The 18,188-nt window shown below is 36.6% G+C and overlaps 1 protein-coding gene across 3 annotated transcripts in view; it reads left to right on the top strand.

Annotated features, from left to right (window-relative positions):
- Positions 1 to 18,188, top strand: part of LOC136043962 (2-hydroxyacyl-CoA lyase 2-like) — a 64,689-nt gene that overhangs the window by 19,977 nt on the left and 26,524 nt on the right. For all 3 annotated transcript variants that reach the window (XM_065729038.1, XM_065729039.1, XM_065729040.1), the window contains exons 6-7: positions 6,740 to 6,952; positions 16,936 to 17,094. In XM_065729038.1, coding sequence (XP_065585110.1) covers positions 6,740 to 6,952; positions 16,936 to 17,094 — 372 coding nt within the window. The remainder of the gene's footprint in view (positions 1 to 6,739; positions 6,953 to 16,935; positions 17,095 to 18,188) is intronic.

The following is an 18,188-nucleotide window of genomic DNA, read 5'->3' as shown; positions in this document are numbered from 1 at the left end:
CGCGTCTTACAACTGGGGTTGGACTTTCCTGTGAGTTTCCAAATAAAGATAAAACAAGTGAAGATCAACTTTAGAACTTCAAAGAATAAAAAGCTACTGCGCATTGAAGGGCATCGTTAGCCCTTTAATCTTTCTCGTAACGTTAAAGGAATCGCTTGTGCCTTACTGGAAATTCACTAAGGCGAACGATGCCCTATTGGTAACTTCAGTTGCTTTGTCAATTTAATAAAGATGGAGACAGTTTCAAGTTCTTAAGAGAAATATAAAAATATGCCATTTTCTGCAAACTATCAAAAATCTTTTGAATATCAGGAGTTATTGAGGGACAACAACAGCCTCTACCCTGTATTTAGGACAATTTTTGCTCTATATTGCTTTATCGACATTTTTCTTGAAGTTGATTTGGATCAGTCATAAAAGCTATGCGATCAAGGCTCAAGATTACTTATTTGCATATAATAAACAATATATTTCTACTTTTTCTTATAATTATACCGAGTAACAATACAGTCGCACTTGCATGTAAAATCAAAATTTTGCACGATTACAGCGCTAATAACTTATTCAATTACCACTACTAATAACTCTCTCATAAAGCTGCCTGAGGTCAAAGCAGCTGCTCACCCAACTCCCCATCACCTTACCTCTATTCAATTTCTCTCACCTTACCTCCTCTCAAGAACTTCTAGTTTCCCTCAAATCCTTTCTTACGACCTCTTGTACTCAATTTTCGATGCCATCTTTTTTGTTTTGTCCTAAAAGAATCGTCGAGAAGCACGATATTTGGTAATATGTCAATCGTCATCTGCAGAGCGCGTCCTAGACCATCTTGACTTTGGAAATGATGTAGAACCACATTTGTACCACAGCTTACTGTTTGAAATACGGCATGTCAAACCAGTACCCAAAACTGTTGGTTGCAGTTCCACTCGAAAATTTTCAATAAGTCTTCCTTCGTCTTCCGGAGCACACACATTCTGAACGATTCTTGACCGCTGTCGTCACTGTTATATCAGTTTTCTAATTTATTTGATGACTATGGCAAGAGGCACAAAAACATGATGATTGTAGAAAAAAAAATGGGTATAGTTCGGTTTGATGTAGCCAGCAGTAACAAATAATTTTTTTTTGAAATTTATAGTGCAAAAATATAAACCAATTTTGTGAGCCAAAATAGAAAAAGCTGCACCTTAGAAATTATTATTTTTCTGACACAGGTATTTGTATTCATTGCCATTCATTAATACGATAAAATAAACTAAACATGCTTTTGAAAAACTTGATCAACTGAAATAAAATAGATAATTTTGGATTTTTATAAAGTAAATATTTTGATATTGGCATATATTGAGTAGAGATCACAGAGAAAAGGTTCATTGAACGATCGATTTCTTAAAATGTCATATTCATTCCTAGAAAAAAATATCTATTGAACCACCAAAGTTTTAAAACTGATAGTTTATGATACAAAAAAAAAACTATGTAATCATACTGATCAGTCAGTCCCAAGCATAGAAAAAGGAGGAGGGTTGGTCGGGTCTAGTAACCCGCCACGGTATAAACCGATTACTCAACAGTGCTATGAGGACCCTTGATAAGATCCGTATTGAGATTGCTGGACTCTCTGAGACCAGACTTACCGGTTTTGGTACTTTGAATAGTGAGACGTACCATATTTTGTATTCTGGACTTGAAACTAGAAAAGAGGTAGGTGATGGAATGGCATTAAGCAGTTGGGCCAAAAAATACCTAGTGGACTGGAAACCTATTGATGAGTGGATCCTTCGTGCTCGCTTTGCCACTTCTCAGGCCAAATTTACAGTTATTGTTGTGTATGCCCCAACCAATGATACCTGTGATCTGACCAAAGATGATATTTATCGTGTGTTGTCAAATGTTGTTGCTAAAGCGTATCGGCATGATATCGTGACTATTTGTGGGGATTTTAACGTTAAAGTTGGAAGTGATGCCTCCGATGCCCCAGCTATGCTTGGTAAGCATGGACTGGGGGAAATCAATGATAATGGCATACGTTTAATTGACTTCTGTGCGACTCATGAACTTATTGTCGGCGCATCATGGCTCCCTCATAAACAAATACACAAATATACTAGGAACTCGCCAGATGGCGTAACAAGAAATGAAATAGACCATATTTTAATTGTCAAGCATTGGCGACATTGTTTAGAGGATGTTAGGACCTTTCGAGGTGCCGACTGCTATTCCGACCATCAACTTGTTTTTGCTAAGTTTAAGCTGAAACTAAAAGCTGTCATAAAGCCCCAGCGGTAAGTAAAAACATCCAATGTGAGAAAACTGCAGGACCCGTATATATTACAAAAGTATACATCTACTTTGTCAAATAAGTTTTCCTTGCTAAGGGACGAGTTGTCAATTGATAATAAATGGAGAAAGATTGTCGAATCCCTGAAGGAGGTGGCACAAGAAGTTGTGGGATATAACAGGAAGAAGAAAGAGCAGTGGATATCTGAAAGTACCTGGGATATCATTGATCAAAGGGCTGAAGTTAAAATTCTCGTAGATAGGCATGAGCATAACACGACATGAACTAGAGAATATCTAGATGTTCTAAAAGCGCAGTATAAGCGTCTCAATAAACAAGTCAAAACATGGACTAGGAATGATAAAAGGGTGTACCTCGAAACTATGGCTGATCAGGCTGAAGTAACCGAAAGGCGGGGAGATAGTCGCACTGTGTACGCTATAACGAAGGAGCTTGCAGGTATTTCGAAGGCTTTTTCGACCCAAGTTGAAAACAAAGAAGGCATCTTATTAACCCAGACGGATGACATAATCCAACGCTGGATGGAGCGTTTCAGTGAGGCATTAAATCAGATGCCTCCCACAACTTCGTTAAGTATCCCTCAAGAAACATTGTTCGATCTTCGAATATATTCTGGACCTCTCTTGCTGAGTGAAGTAAAAGAGCCTCTAAAGACCTTGAAAACGGAAAAAAATCCGGCAACGATGGCATACCCCCAGAACTGTTGAAATATGGTAGAAGCGCCCTAGCAATGCCCATGTTTGAACTTTTGTCGCGTGTTTGGGATGATGAAAAAGTCTCGAGTGAATGGTCAAAGGCAGTAATTGTCAAACTCTTCAAAAAAAAGACAAACGACTAAATATGATAATTGGAGAGGCATCGCTTTACGGTCAGTTGGCAGCAAGGTTTTGTGCCAAATTATTCTTAGTAGAACTCAAAGTAAAGTGGAGAAAGTTCTGAGAGATGAACAACATGGATTCCGCCAAAACAGACCGTGTTGTGACCTAATGTTTAGCCTGAGAGTCCTGCTCGAAGAATCTAATGAATGGTAAGATCAATGGTAAGATCAACTACTCACAGTAATTATAGACTTTCTCAAGGCCTTCGATTCGATACACCGCGAGACCATGTGGAAAATTTTAACGCATTACGGGATCCCGATCAAAATTGTAAATATAATTAAAGTGCTATACCTCGACGTTATGTGCGCATTACAAACAGAGGGTGGCTTAACGGACTGGTTCACCGTTAAGTCAGGTGTAAGGCAGGGCTGCATTCTATCGCCACTATTATTTGCGATAATCATAGTTTTTGTGCTTTGTGGATGTAGCTTCAGTTGGGTCTACAACTAAACCTACTGAGAGAACTTCGTGATGGTGGGTTTGCGGACGATATTGCACTCTTTGCTCATGAATCAGAAGCAATATAACACAATATAAATGAACTTGGGCGTGTGGCAAATGCTGTTGGACTCCCCATAAACGCTAACAAGAATAAATCAATGTCAAATGCGGTCATTCCTGACTTAGCTGAAGGACTCCTGGTCAACAGTGAGAAAATTGAAGTAGAAACTCCCATGCTTGATTTCATTAGAAAGCGACGATGGATGTATTGGGGGCACATGGTACGAATGAGTGATGGAAGGCTGCCTCATGACATATGGTGTTGGACACCCCCTGGCCTCCGCAAGTCAGGAAGACTCAAAATGACCATTGCCAGGATGTTGGAGAAGGAGGCGAAATTGGCGAGGTCTTCGATGGAGGATCTTTGGTCGAGTGCTCAAGACAGGTCGTCGTGGCGAACCACTGTTGCTGCCTTATGCGCCTTCAGGCGTGGGAGGACCTAAGTCTAAGTCATACTGATAGGTAATCACAAGAAAATATAAAATTATGTCATGAATTGTTTTCGATTCTCTTGAATTTTTTCTGTAAAGACCAAATGCTTTTGATATTCTTGCTTGTAACAGGCTACATGCATGTAAATGTTCTTGGACAAAACTGAAGATACATAAGCAAAAAAAAAAAAAAATCATTTGCCAATAACTTGATCGGTTGGACCCCTCTACTGTATACCTTTTGCTTTTGGTAGAGGTTATCTTTTATTAAACTTCCAGCTATATGAGTAAGCAAAAAAAAAGAACTAATTTGGGTCCCATTTTCACAGATTTTTTTAGTCTATAGTATATCCTAGACAGACTCTACCCTTTGCTAAAATGATGGCATTATCAAATATAAGAGATTGCCAAAACTACCACCATGCCCTGATTCCTATTTCCAAACGTTTCCATAAGGCAGAATTCGAAGTTCCCACGTAGCCGAGGCATATGTACATGTTGAAGTCAATCAGTCTAGCCGTTGATGAGACATAAATATCTCTTATGTATGGATTTTGAATGGTAAAAAAAATAGATGAACTGTGTCCCTGCTACTTACCATGTGCTGCAAAAGTTGTGTCCTAAGAATCACAATGGTCGGCTCATTAGTTACTTGTTAATTGCTGGAAACACTTTATGGCTTCTGACAGCCAAGATACTCTTAGAAAGCTATAGGGGGAATTCTGTTCCTTTAAATGTAATTATATCTGTGGTCAGGCACTTGTGCATATATCAGACCTCTTCTCAAGGGCGTATACATGGTTTACTTTCCGGGGGTGGGGTGTTAAAAATAAACAAAGAATAGCAAATTTTTGTTTACATGTATTCTTTGTACTGTCTTACAAGCTAGACTACTTTTTTTTAGAGCGGGGTATTTAAACCTGGGAACAACCCCCACCCTATTTTCTGGATATGGCTATGCCAGTGCTTTTCCGAACTATCGAGATTTTTCTTATTTCCCTCTAATGTCTTGTATTTTCCATGCAGTGTCCATTTCGACACGATGAAAAAGAAAGTGGTATTATTTTGTTAATAGTCTTTGCTCTTGCACTGGCTATCGTTAAAAAAGGGGAGATAGTAGCACATATCTACTGTCGTTGGTTTGTAGATGGTTTTAGGGTTTCCAATGGTGCTAATCTGGAACACTGGGGCAGATTAGCTAGCAACCGCGTATAACAAGTCAGTTTTTGCGCATAAGCCGAAAATTGGCTTTTAAGAGCATCTTTGCAAAGTTTATTTTCCGAGTCTCTAATTTGAAATAGAATTATACCAAACTAAATATATTCTGAATTCCAATCTCCTCGATACCCTTCCCCCTTAAATATCTCGTTCTTTACGCTAGAATTTGACTTGCTGCCATGACTCCTGAAACACAAAGGCCATTTAATTAGAATTGGAAGCTTTTTTAAACGTACTAAAAACTTAAGCGTAGCTAGATATTGAGGAGGGGGAAACCCTCCTCATATGCGATATAATTTCTATTTGTTTTAAGTTTTAATGTTGCTCCTGAATAATTTCTGTTTGTTTTATGTTTTAATGTTGCTCTTTATTTTCAGTTGAAAAATACTTGTAGTGTTTATTTAATATTTCAATAGTACAAGGAAAAAAATTCAAAGAACCCTTGTTTACACTAATAATAGCAAGGTTTTAGACTTTTGTTATTACCAGTATGATTTTTTTTTTTGTAATTTTCCTATTAGTTTATTGAAATATTACTCTCCATTTTCTGCATTTAATTATTTTTTAATTATTATAAAAAAATTTAATTGTGTAAAAATAGACGTAAATAGCGAACATTATCATCGAGCAAATTGAATATTTTTATAGCTCTGAGATGTGTAGTTTTTTATTTGCTCCACTTTTTGTTTGATTGTTTCCATGTTCCCAGTCTTTTTGGTACCATCAGTCGGTATCGTGGTTGGCTGGGAACGCAATCGTTATAGCAGTGAGTAATATGGTAATAATACAGCAAGATTTTCCATTTGAAGCAATACCAGCAAAAAGCAGAATGGGTGTAGCATTCAAATCCCAATTCAACATTTTTTCTAATAATAATCTTCCCTACCATGACCGTTGTATCGATATTCTTGGATTTTCTCCTGTTAACAGATCTGTAGTTCTTAGTCTTTTAGACGTATTTCTATACTTGTTTCGTTGATGAGTATAAAGCATTTGATCGTGTAAAGTATTTGGAGCTGGTTGGTATCCTAATGAATTCATGTACTCCTCCACCTTAACAGAGACCATGATTTCTCAATTAAGCATCTCAATATTTGTAGTAGTTGAATTTGCTATATTCCTTGGTACTTTACCATGCCGTGAAATCTTTAGGGTGATGAAAAATATAACATAAGCGAGACCACATAAGAATTTTTTACCCAACATCCTTTAATGTTCAGTGGGATATAGTCAACTGACTGGTCCCTCTCCGCGCCAGCTCTGAGACAGGTGTTATTGAGCTTCTGGCTCTGTTTTGCCAAGATCAACTGTACTGCAACCGACTCTGTGGGGGGGGGATGTTGTATTTTTGACATTTGTTTTGTCTCGAATTTTTGTGAAATTAATTGATCGAATATTTTCAGGTCCTGTGTTTGTTGAATTCCCCATTGATGTTTTATATCCGTACCACCTGGTTAAAAAGGAAGTTGGAGCCAAAAATGAAAGTAAAGGACTGATGTCCAAGATAGTGAACTGGTATCTGGGAAATTATGTTGACAATATTTTCGCTGGTGCCTGGGAACAAAGAGACCTAGCTCCTCTTGAACCTGTTATACCATTACCATCTGAAAACCAAGGTAATTTTAAGGATTGCCTATTTTATTATTTTCACTGTATCTGTACATGTGATGCGGCTATTCTCTCCTCCAAGCTATAATTATTCTTACAAAACATTCATACGCTCATGTAAACTTAGATAATTTGCCGCCTTGTTTAATTTCGCTTTACTCCCTTGAAGGCTCCCCCCACCCACTTGGAAGATCTTACGCTTAAGTCCCTAGCTTATTAACAAGTCACGTTTTGTAAAAATAAATGAAGAAAATGTGTGTGACTTAGTTTACAACGAATGATTTGATAATGATTATGCATTGGTGTAAGGTTAAGTTTAAGTCTTTGACGTTTAAAATACCTATAATTGTAATTGTAGCATTAAATTATTATTTAATGCGTAGACGCGTCTAAATTTTTTAATTTGAAATCTTTAATTTTAATCAAAAAAAACTTTACAAAATGATAGTTTCTAACTCGTGCTTTATTTCCGACAATTCGAGAAACTTTTCCAGTACTTTAAAGCAGATTTGGGCTTCTGTGTAGGCTTGGGCTTTGTCACACCCCGTAGGGTGCGGGACAGGGTTTTTACTTTACAAAAATAGTTGGCTGAGCCCGGGCTATTGAATTGTGTCTAATTTTATTTCACAAGGACATGCAGCAACGAAATCATAATTTGCCATTGATTCTAGATGCTTACATTTATCTATGGAACCCCTAGCTGCATTAAAAAAAAACGATATAGGTTATACAAAACACAGGTTAAGAAAAAGTGAATAAAAGCGGGTGCCAATTAGCCAAAAAAAAATATAAAGATCAACTTATTTAATTCTCGAAAAAAATACATTGACATAATTTTTGTATAATGACCATGAAGTAAGTTTTTTGAAGATGCTTGTGAAATTATCAACCACATTTCATAATTATAAATATTTGAAAGGTCAGGACCATCAGACTCAAGTCCAGCAAAACAAAGATTTGAACAACCACGTATATCACGAGAATGAAGAAGACCTTGACGTAAACAAGTGCTAAAAATCGATTCATTTCTTTATATATATTACATATTTTAATCTATGCTTAATATCCTAATAAGTCTGTGTTTTTGCCTGATGTACGGAGAAAATGAAGATTTAGTCACTTTATGTGCTATTGTAAGGATTGAATGATTTGAGGGTAGAAATTTTTGGAATTGGCGTGAAAGGGAAAGATTGGATGGGGGGGGAATTTAAAATAGTATTTGTAAAGCAGATTTTAATATGTTAGGAGGTACGTACGTGTAGCTATGCACAAAGTAAGATTTTTTCAGAGTGTGGACGATAGACGGGACAAGAAAAGAATGTTGAAATTTATTAATAAGATGCGCCCGAATTATTTTCTTTTTTCTTTTTTTGTAGTCATGGCCCATGTAATTTTAAAGCATTTAGAATATATCGATCATGTCTGTGACATTTTGTGTAATTATGTTACTTTGATCGTATTATGTGCCTTATTATGTTTGTTTTCGTTTTTCAATTGTTGCTGTTTCTTTGTTATTGTTGTATTGTTGTATATTTGTTATTGTTGTTATTGTTGTTTTGTTACATGTGTTAATATCATGCGCTATTATTTTGTGCTATTTGGTTTTTGCCATGGCTCAATGCGGCTTTTGTGGCAATAAATATCTATATATCTATCTGTAAATACGCCAGTATTCAAGTTTTGGAAAAATCAGTAACATAGAATACTACTGCTACTACCAACAACTCATCGCGTCACCAAATCATAATAGTTACTCACATAATAGTTACATTTATCTATGGAACCCCTAGCTGCATTAAAAAAAAACGATATAGGTTATACAAAACACAGGTTAAGAAAAAGTGAATAAAAGCGGGTGCCAATTAGCCAAAAAAAAAATATAAAGATCAACTTATTTAATTCTCGAAAAAAATACATTGACATAATTTTTGTATAATGACCATAAAGTAAGTTTTTTGAAGATGCTTGTGAAATTATCAACCACATTTCATAATTATAAATATTTGAAAGGTCAGGACCATCAGACTGAAGTCCAGCAAACAAAGATTTGAACAACCACGTATATCACGAGAATGAAGAAGACCTTGACGTAAACAAGTGCTAAAAATCGATTCATTTCTTTATATATATTACATATTTTAATCTATGCTTAATATCCTAATAAGTCTGTGTTTTTGCCTGATGTACGGAGAAAATGAAGATTTAGTCACTTTATGTGCTATTGTAAGGATTGAATGATTTGAGGGTAGAAATTTTTGGAATTGGCGTGAAAGGGAAAGATTGGATGGGGGGGGAATTTAAAATAGTATTTGTAAAGCAGATTTTAATATGTTAGTAGGTACGTACGTGTAGCTATGCACAAAGTAAGATTTTTTCAGAGTGTGGACGATAGACGGGACAAGAAAAGAATGTTGAAATTTATTAATAAGATGCGCTCGAATTATTTTCTTTTTTCTTTTTTTGTAGTCATGGCCCATGTAATTTTAAAGCATTTAGAATATATCGATCATGTCTGTGAATATGACAAGAGTGAATGTCGGAATTATCGAGGCATTAGTCTGGTCTCTGTAGGTAGCAAATTACTGAGTAATATGATACTTTTTAGACTGAGACATGCTGTAGACAAAGTTTTAAGGGAAGAACAATGCGGTTTTAGAAAAGGTAGAGGATGTGTCGACCATGTTTTCACTCTTAGGTTAATAATTGAGAAGTCCCTTCGTTGTCAAACACCTTTGGTCCTTAGTTGTATCGATTATGAGCAAGCTTTCGATTCTGTTGATAGAACAGCGTTAACAAAGGTCTTATCGTTATATGGTATACCAGAAAAATACATTAAAGTGATTTGCGCTATGTACGAGAATAATACTGCTGCGGTTAAGGTAGGAAATGAGGTTAGCAACTGGTTTTGTATTAAATCAGGAGTTAAGCAGGGTTGTGTTCTATCCCCCTTTATATGGATCATTTTGATGGACTTCGTCTTAAGGAGCACAGGAAAGGCAATTGGAGACCATGGAATCAAATGGAATCAAATTCTTCCGAGGAAGAACGCTCCTGGACTTAGATTATGCTGATGATTTAAGCATATTAGATGAAAGTTTGAGCAAAATGAATGAATTTTTAGAGGTTTTACGAGTTCAGGGTGCTAAAATAGGCTTGAAAATTAATGTTAAGAAGACTAAGTCACTAAGGTTAGGAATAAGTGAAGATGAACAGGTGACCTTAGGTAACGAAAAGATTGATCAGGTTGGGAGCTTCAGTTACCTTGGTAGTATTATTAGTAAAGATGGTGGGAGCAGTGAAGATGTTAAAAGTAGAATAGCTAAAGCTCAGGGTGTTTTTTCACAGTTAAAAAAAGTTTGGAAGAATAGAAAGATAAGCCTACAAACCAAGATTAGAATATTGGAAGCTACAGTGATGACAGTGGTCAAATATGGCTCTGAAGCATGGACACTCCGAAAAGCAGATGAAAATTTACTAGATGTTTTCCAGAGAAATTGCCTACGGATTGTTCTGGGTACCCGGCTGACTGACCGTATTTCAAACAGTAGGTTGTACGAAAAGTGTGGTTCAATCCCGCTTTCTGGGGCTATAATGAAAGAAAGGTTGAGATGGCTAGGCCACGTTCTACGGATGAAGGATGACAGATTACCGAAGATTGTCCTTTTTGGCCAACCGTCTGGGGCTACACGGAAAGCAGGTCGTCCTTGTCTGGGTTGGGAGGATGTCATAAATAAGGATTTAAAGGAAATGGGAACTTCCTGGGAGGGTGTAAAGAGGGAGGCTTTAAATAGATTAGGTTGGAGGAGGAGCGTGCGTAGCTGTGTTGGCCTCAGGCGGCTTGGTGCTGCAGTGAGTTATTAGTAGTAGTAGTAGTAGATCATGTCTGTGACATTTTGTGTAATTTTGTTACTTTGATCGTATTATGTGCCTTATTATGTTTGTTTTCGTTTTTCAATTGTTGCTGTTTCTTTGTTATTGTTGTATTGTTGTATATTTGTTATTGTTGTTATTGTTGTTTTGTTACATGTGTTAATATCATGCGCTATTATTTTGTGCTATTTGGTTTTTGCCATGGCTCAATGCGGCTTTTGTGGCAATAAATATCTATATATCTATCTGTAAATACGCCAGTATTCAAGTTTTGGAAAAATCAGTAACATAGAATACTACTGCTACTACCAACAACTCACCGCGTCACCAAATCATAATAGTTACTCACATTCCTCCTCCGTCCAAATCTATTTAAGCCAGTCTTCCAAGAAGTTCCTATTTTCCTAAAAATCTTCCCTTTTGACATCTTCCTGTCCCCTCTGGGAGCGACCTGCTTTTGGTATGGCCCTAGACCGTTGCTCGAAAGAAAAGATCTTGGGCAGTCTATCATCCTTAATCCGTAGCCATCTCCACCTTGATCAAGGGCTCATTTTAGCCCTTGAAAGGGCGATTAACTCATATTTCTCATGCAGCTTACTGTTTGAGATATGGTCAGTCAGTCTTGTACCCAAATCAATTTGGATACCAATTTGGGTACCCAAAACAAAACCCAAAATAAATTGTAGGCAATTTATGGGGAAAATACCGAACAAATACTTCTCCATATTTTGGAGTGTCCACGCTTCAGAACCATATCTGAAAACTGCCATAGCTTTAAATATTCTAATCTTGGTGTGGAGACTACTTTCGTATTCTTCCAAAAAAAAAAAATTTATTGTGAAAAAAACACCCTGAGCCTTTGCTATTCCACATTAGCATCTTAACTGCACACACCGCCTTTACTAATACTACTACCTAGGCAAGTGAAGCTACCCACTTGATCGACCTTCTCATAACCCAACATAACCTTCTCACCTTTACTTAGTTCCTTTTCTTCTTAACATTGATTTTCCCAACCCATTCTTGCACTCTGAACTCCCAAAACCTCTAAAAATTCCTTCATTGTGCTAAGATTTTCGTCTAGGATGATCAAATCATCAGCATAATCTAAGTCTAGAAGAGTTTTACTTCCCCGTTTGATTCCGTATTTTCTTATTGCCTTTGACGTGTACCTTAGGACAAAGTCCATCAACATAATCTATATAAATGAGGATAGAACACAGCCCTACTTAACTCCTGATTCAATACGAAACCAGCTATTAACCTTAGATTTTTACCTTAACTGCAGCAATATTATATTTGCACCTAGCACTAACTACTTTAATGCACTTGTCTGGTGTACCATTTAAGGATAAAGCCTTCTCGAAAGCTTTTTTACCAGCTGAATATACATGACTTCTGAATTTAAGGTTGTTTTTTCGCTTCTTAGAAGATGGGTTGTATTGCCTTGATACACTTTCGGTTTAATTTTTGTAGGAATAAAATCTATTCAAATACTGTTTCAGAAAATAAATTAAATATGGTTGAACGGTAAAGGGTTAAGATCCTCCAGAGCCTTGTCACCTGACCTGACCGTAGCGGGAATCGGTCCTGGGCCCCGTATTGCCGAGTAGAGTATTAATCCCCTCTGCGACTCCAGGGTTAATGTAAGGATGTATAAGTGAAAAATTTAAGGTTTTTAAAACCTTTGAAGGGAATAATCGTTTAAATTTTCTCATAATTTCTAATTTACAGATAAGTTAGCTTCTTAACCCTTAGTCAAGACTGTAAACTGTGGAGGAACTAGTGAAAGCTGTCGTCAATCTTTTGTTTATTTTATTGTAGTGCAGCTTATTAGTCAAGACTGTAAACTGTGGAGGAACTAGTGAAAGCTGTCGTCAATCTTTCGTTTATTTTATTGTAGTGCAGCTTATTAGTCAAGACTGTAAACTGTGGAGGAACTAGTGAAAGCTGTCGTCAATCTTTCGTTTATTTTGTTGTAGTGCAGCTTATTAACCCTTAGTCAAGACTGTAAACTGTGGAGGAACTAGTGAAAGCTGTCGTCAATCTTTCGTTAATTTTGTTGTAGTGCAGCTTATTAACCCTTAGTCAAGACTGTAAACTGTGGAGGAACTAGTGAAAGCTGTCGTCAATCTTTCGTTTATTTTATTGTAGTGCAGCTTATTAGTCAAGACTGTAAACTGTGGAGGAACTAGTGAAAGCTGTCGTCAATCTTTCGTTAATTTTGTTGTAGTGCAGCTTATTAACCCTTAGTCAAGACTGTAAACTGTGGAGGAACTAGTGAAAGCTGTCGTCAATCTTTTGTTTATTTTATTGTAGTGCAGCTTATTAGTCAAGACTGTAAACTGTGGAGGAACTAGTGAAAGCTGTCGTCAATCTTTCGTTTATTTTGTTGTAGTGCAGCTTATTAACCCTTAGTCAAGACTGTAAACTGTGGAGGAACTAGTGAAAGCTGTCGTCAATCTTTTGTTTATTTTATTGTAGTGCAGCTTATTAGTCAAGACTGTAAACTGTGGAGGAACTAGTGAAAGCTGTCGTCAATCTTTCGTTTATTTTGTTGTAGTGCAGCTTATTAACCCTTAGTCAAGACTGTAAACTGTGGAGGAACTAGTGAAAGCTGTCGTCAATCTTTTGTTTATTTTATTGTAGTGCAGCTTATTAGTCAAGACTGTAAACTGTGGAGGAACTAGTGAAAGCTGTCGTCAATCTTTCGTTTATTTTGTTGTAGTGCAGCTTATTAACCCTTAGTCAAGACTGTAAACTGTAGAGGAACTAGTGAAAGCTGTCGTTAATCTTTCGTTTATTTTGTTGTAGTGCAGCTTCTTAACCCTTAGTCAAGACTGTAAACTGTGGAGGAACTAGTGAAAGCTGTCGTTAATCTTTTGTTTATTTTATTGTAGTGCAGCTTATTAGTCAAGACTGTAAACTGTGGAGGAACTAGTGAAAGCTGTCGTCAATCTTTCGTTTATTTTGTTGTAGTGCAGCTTATTAACCCTTAGTTAAGACTGTAAACTGTGGAGGAACTAGTGAAAGCTGTCGTCAATCTTTTGTTTATTTTATTGTAGTGCAGCTTATTAGTCAAGACTGTAAACTGTGGAGGAACTAGTGAAAGCTGTCGTCAATCTTTCGTTTATTTTGTTGTAGTGCAGCTTATTAATCCTTAGTCAAGACTGTAAACTGTGGAGGAACTAGTGAAAGCTGTCGTCAATCTTTTGTTGATTTTGTTGTAGTGCAGCTTATTAGTCAAGACTGTAAACTGTGGAGGAACTAGTGAAAGCTGTCGTCAATCTTTCGTTTATTTTGTTGTAGTGCAGCTTATTAACCCTTAGTCAAGACTGTAAACTGTGGAGGAACTAGTGAAAGCTGTCGTCAATCTTTTGTTTATTTTATTGTAGTGCAGCTTATTAGTCAAGACTGTAAACTGTGGAGGAACTAGTGAAAGCTGTCGTCAATCTTTCGTTTATTTTGTTGTAGTGCAGCTTATTAACCCTTAGTCAAGACTGTAAACTGTAGAGGAACTAGTGAAAGCTGTCGTTAATCTTTCGTTTATTTTGTTGTAGTGCAGCTTCTTAACCCTTAGTCAAGACTGTAAACTGTGGAGGAACTAGTGAAAGCTGTCGTTAATCTTTTGTTTATTTTATTGTAGTGCAGCTTATTAGTCAAGACTGTAAACTGTGGAGGAACTAGTGAAAGCTGTCGTTAATCTTTCGTTTATTTTATTGTAGTGCAGCTTATTAGTCAAGACTGTAAACTGTGGAGGAACTAGTGAAAGCTGTCGTTAATCTTTTGTTTATTTTATTGTAGTGCAGCTTATTAGTCAAGACTGTAAACTGTGGAGGAACTAGTGAAAGCTGTCGTTAATCTTTTGTTTATTTTATTGTAGTGCAGCTTATTAGTCAAGACTGTAAACTGTGGAGGAACTAGTGAAAGCTGTCGTCAATCTTTCGTTTATTTTGTTGTAGTGCAGCTTATTAACCCTTAGTCAAGACTGTAAACTGTGGAGGAACTAGTGAAAGCTGTCGTCAATCTTTTGTTTATTTTATTGTAGTGCAGCTTATTAGTCAAGACTGTAAACTGTGGAGGAACTAGTGAAAGCTGTCGTCAATCTTTCGTTTATTTTGTTGTAGTGCAGCTTATTAACCCTTAGTCAAGACTGTAAACTGTAGAGGAACTAGTGAAAGCTGTCGTTAATCTTTCGTTTATTTTGTTGTAGTGCAGCTTCTTAACCCTTAGTCAAGACTGTAAACTGTGGAGGAACTAGTGAAAGCTGTCGTTAATCTTTTGTTTATTTTATTGTAGTGCAGCTTATTAGTCAAGACTGTAAACTGTGGAGGAACTAGTGAAAGCTGTCGTCGATCTTTCGTTTATTTTGTTGTAGTGCAGCTTATTAACCCTTAGTCAAGACTGTAAACTGTAGAGGAACTAGTGAAAGCTGTCGTTAATCTTTCGTTTATTTTGTTGTAGTGCAGCTTCTTAACCCTTAGTCAAGACTGTAAACTGTGGAGGAACTAGTGAAAGCTGTCGTTAATCTTTTGTTTATTTTATTGTAGTGCAGCTTATTAGTCAAGACTGTAAACTGTGGAGTAACTAGTGAAAGCTGTCGTTAATCTTTCATTTATTTTGTTGTAGTGCAGCTTATTAGTCAAGACTGTAAACTGTGGAGGAACTAGTGAAAGCTGTCGTTAATCTTTCGTTTATTTTGTTGTAGTGCAGCTTCTTAACCCTTAGTCAAGACTGTAAACTGTGGAGGAACTAGTGAAAGCTGTCGTTAATCTTTTGTTTATTTTATTGTAGTGCAGCTTATTAGTCAAGACTGTAAACTGTGGAGGAACTAGTGAAAGCTGTCGTTAATCTTTCGTTTATTTTGTTGTAGTGCAGCTTATTAGTCAAGACTGTAAACTGTGGAGGAACTAGTGAAAGCTGTCGTCAATCTTTCGTTTATTTTGTTGTAGTGCAGCTTATTAACCCTTAGTCAAGACTGTAAACTGTGGAGGAACTAGTGAAAGCTGTCGTTAATCTTTCGTTTATTTTGTTGTAGTGCAGCTTATTAGTCAAGACTGTAAACTGTGGAGGAACTAGTGAAAGCTGTCGTCAATCTTTCGTTTATTTTGTTGTAGTGCAGCTTATTAACCCTTAGTCAAGACTGTAAACTGTAGAGGAACTAGTGAAAGCTGTCGTTAATCTTTCGTTTATTTTGTTGTAGTGCAGCTTCTTAACCCTTAGTCAAGACTGTAAACTGTGGAGGAACTAGTGAAAGCTGTCGTTAATCTTTTGTTTATTTTATTGTAGTGCAGCTTATTAGTCAAGACTGTAAACTGTGGAGGAACTAGTGAAAGCTGTCGTCAATCTTTCGTTTATTTTGTTGTAGTGCAGCTTATTAACCCTTAGTCAAGACTGTAAACTGTAGAGGAACTAGTGAAAGCTGTCGTTAATCTTTCGTTTATTTTGTTGTAGTGCAGCTTCTTAACCCTTAGTCAAGACTGTAAACTGTGGAGGAACTAGTGAAAGCTGTCGTTAATCTTTTGTTTATTTTATTGTAGTGCAGCTTATTAGTCAAGACTGTAAACTGTGGAGGAACTAGTGAAAGCTGTCGTTAATCTTTTGTTTATTTTGTTGTAGTGCAGCTTATTAACCCTTAGTCAAGACTGTAATCTGTGGAGGAACTAGTGAAAGCTGTCGTCAATCTTTTGTTTATTTTATTGTAGTGCAGCTTATTAGTCAAGACTGTAAACTGTGGAGGAACTAGTGAAAGCTGTCGTCAATCTTTCGTTTATTTTGTTGTAGTGCAGCTTATTAACCCTTAGTCAAGACTGTAAACTGTAGAGGAACTAGTGAAAGCTGTCGTTAATCTTTCGTTTATTTTGTTGTAGTGCAGCTTCTTAACCCTTAGTCAAGACTGTAAACTGTGGAAGAACTAGTGAAAGCTGTCGTTAATCTTTTGTTTATTTTATTGTAGTGCAGCTTATTAGTCAAGACTGTAAACTGTGGAGGAACTAGTGAAAGCTGTCGTTAATCTTTCGTTTATTTTGTTGTAGTGCAGCTTATTAACCCTTAGTCAAGACTGTAAACTGTGGAGGAACTAGTGAAAGCTGTCGTTAATCTTTGGTTTATTTTGTTGTAGTGCAGCGAAGTGCAGAAGTAATAAGCAGAGCCAAGCGTCCATTACTTTTGATCGGAAGCCAGGCACTACTTCCTCCTGTATCAGCAACTGAACTTCGAAAAGCTGTTGAATCTCTTGGAATCCCTTCATATCTTGGTGGAATGGCAAGAGGATTGCTTGGTAACTTTCTTTTTTTCTCATTAAAGCCGTATGCAGATTCGTCCACCCACATTCTTAGTTTTCTGCGGATGAACGAAGATTTTTTTTTTTAACCAACAGAGCTGTTAAGGTCTCGGGCTTTTTGTAAATTTACTCCGCTGAAGATGTTGCATTGCTGTGCGAAAATCTCGCTGACATCAATACTGCCATAGAAACGCTAGCCTATGCCACAGAAAAACTTGGTTTAAATGTAAACTGGATCAAGGCCAAAATATTGCCACCTCTACTTTGAAGAAACACAAGAATTGCCTGACTTACACTAGAAATATGCTAAATTATAGTAATAAGCGTAAAATTGGAGATTCAGAGGGTCACAATACCAAAGGCCCCATTCTGTGCCCATTTAAAGATGGGGAACATTCCCTCTTATAAACTGGGATGTTCCTCTGTAAAGGACCTACATCGTGCCTGATGATTTGCTTATATCCAACCTCGCTCATAGAAAAGTCCGACCTATGTCGACCCATGCCTTAAATTGCAGATTGGAGCAAACACAAGTATCTTTGCTCTTTTGATACTCTTTGATGACTTCTATAATTCTGATAAAGATTCAGCTGCTTTCCAGTTGTACAGGAAGTCTTGATTGTAGTCTATTTTTGTCAACTTGCGCTTGAAGATTCTTAGAAGCGCTTAGAAGTCTCTTCTAAAGAATGTTTGAAGTTCGCTCCTCAGAAATTTCCATTGGAAAAATTCATTAGTTGCAAAGCCTGCTATAGTAGGCTTTGCGTTTTATTCTTTATTGTGTGTACAACGCCTTTGCCAAGCTTCATATCCTCGCATTGGCGCATTGATAAATATAAGATAAAAGAAATCACCAATGCAACACCACTAACACAGAAAGAAACGCCCACCACACAACCGAACATAAAAAATATGAACTATAAAAAATAATATACCATAGTATATAATAAATAATATATAAAATATAATAAATAGTAAATAGTGAATAATAAATAATATAAAAAAAACATATAAATAAAAAAGAAAGACAGAAGAAGAAAGGAAGACTGTTTTCCTACTTTAATAATTAATACAGATAAATACTTGAGCAAGGT

This window comes from Artemia franciscana, chromosome 2, assembly GCF_032884065.1.
Source record: "Artemia franciscana chromosome 2, ASM3288406v1, whole genome shotgun sequence".
Classification (NCBI taxonomy): domain Eukaryota; kingdom Metazoa; phylum Arthropoda; class Branchiopoda; order Anostraca; family Artemiidae; genus Artemia; species Artemia franciscana.
The sequence above is the reverse complement of the archived record's forward strand: the minus strand, read 5'-3'. Positions and strand labels throughout refer to the sequence as shown.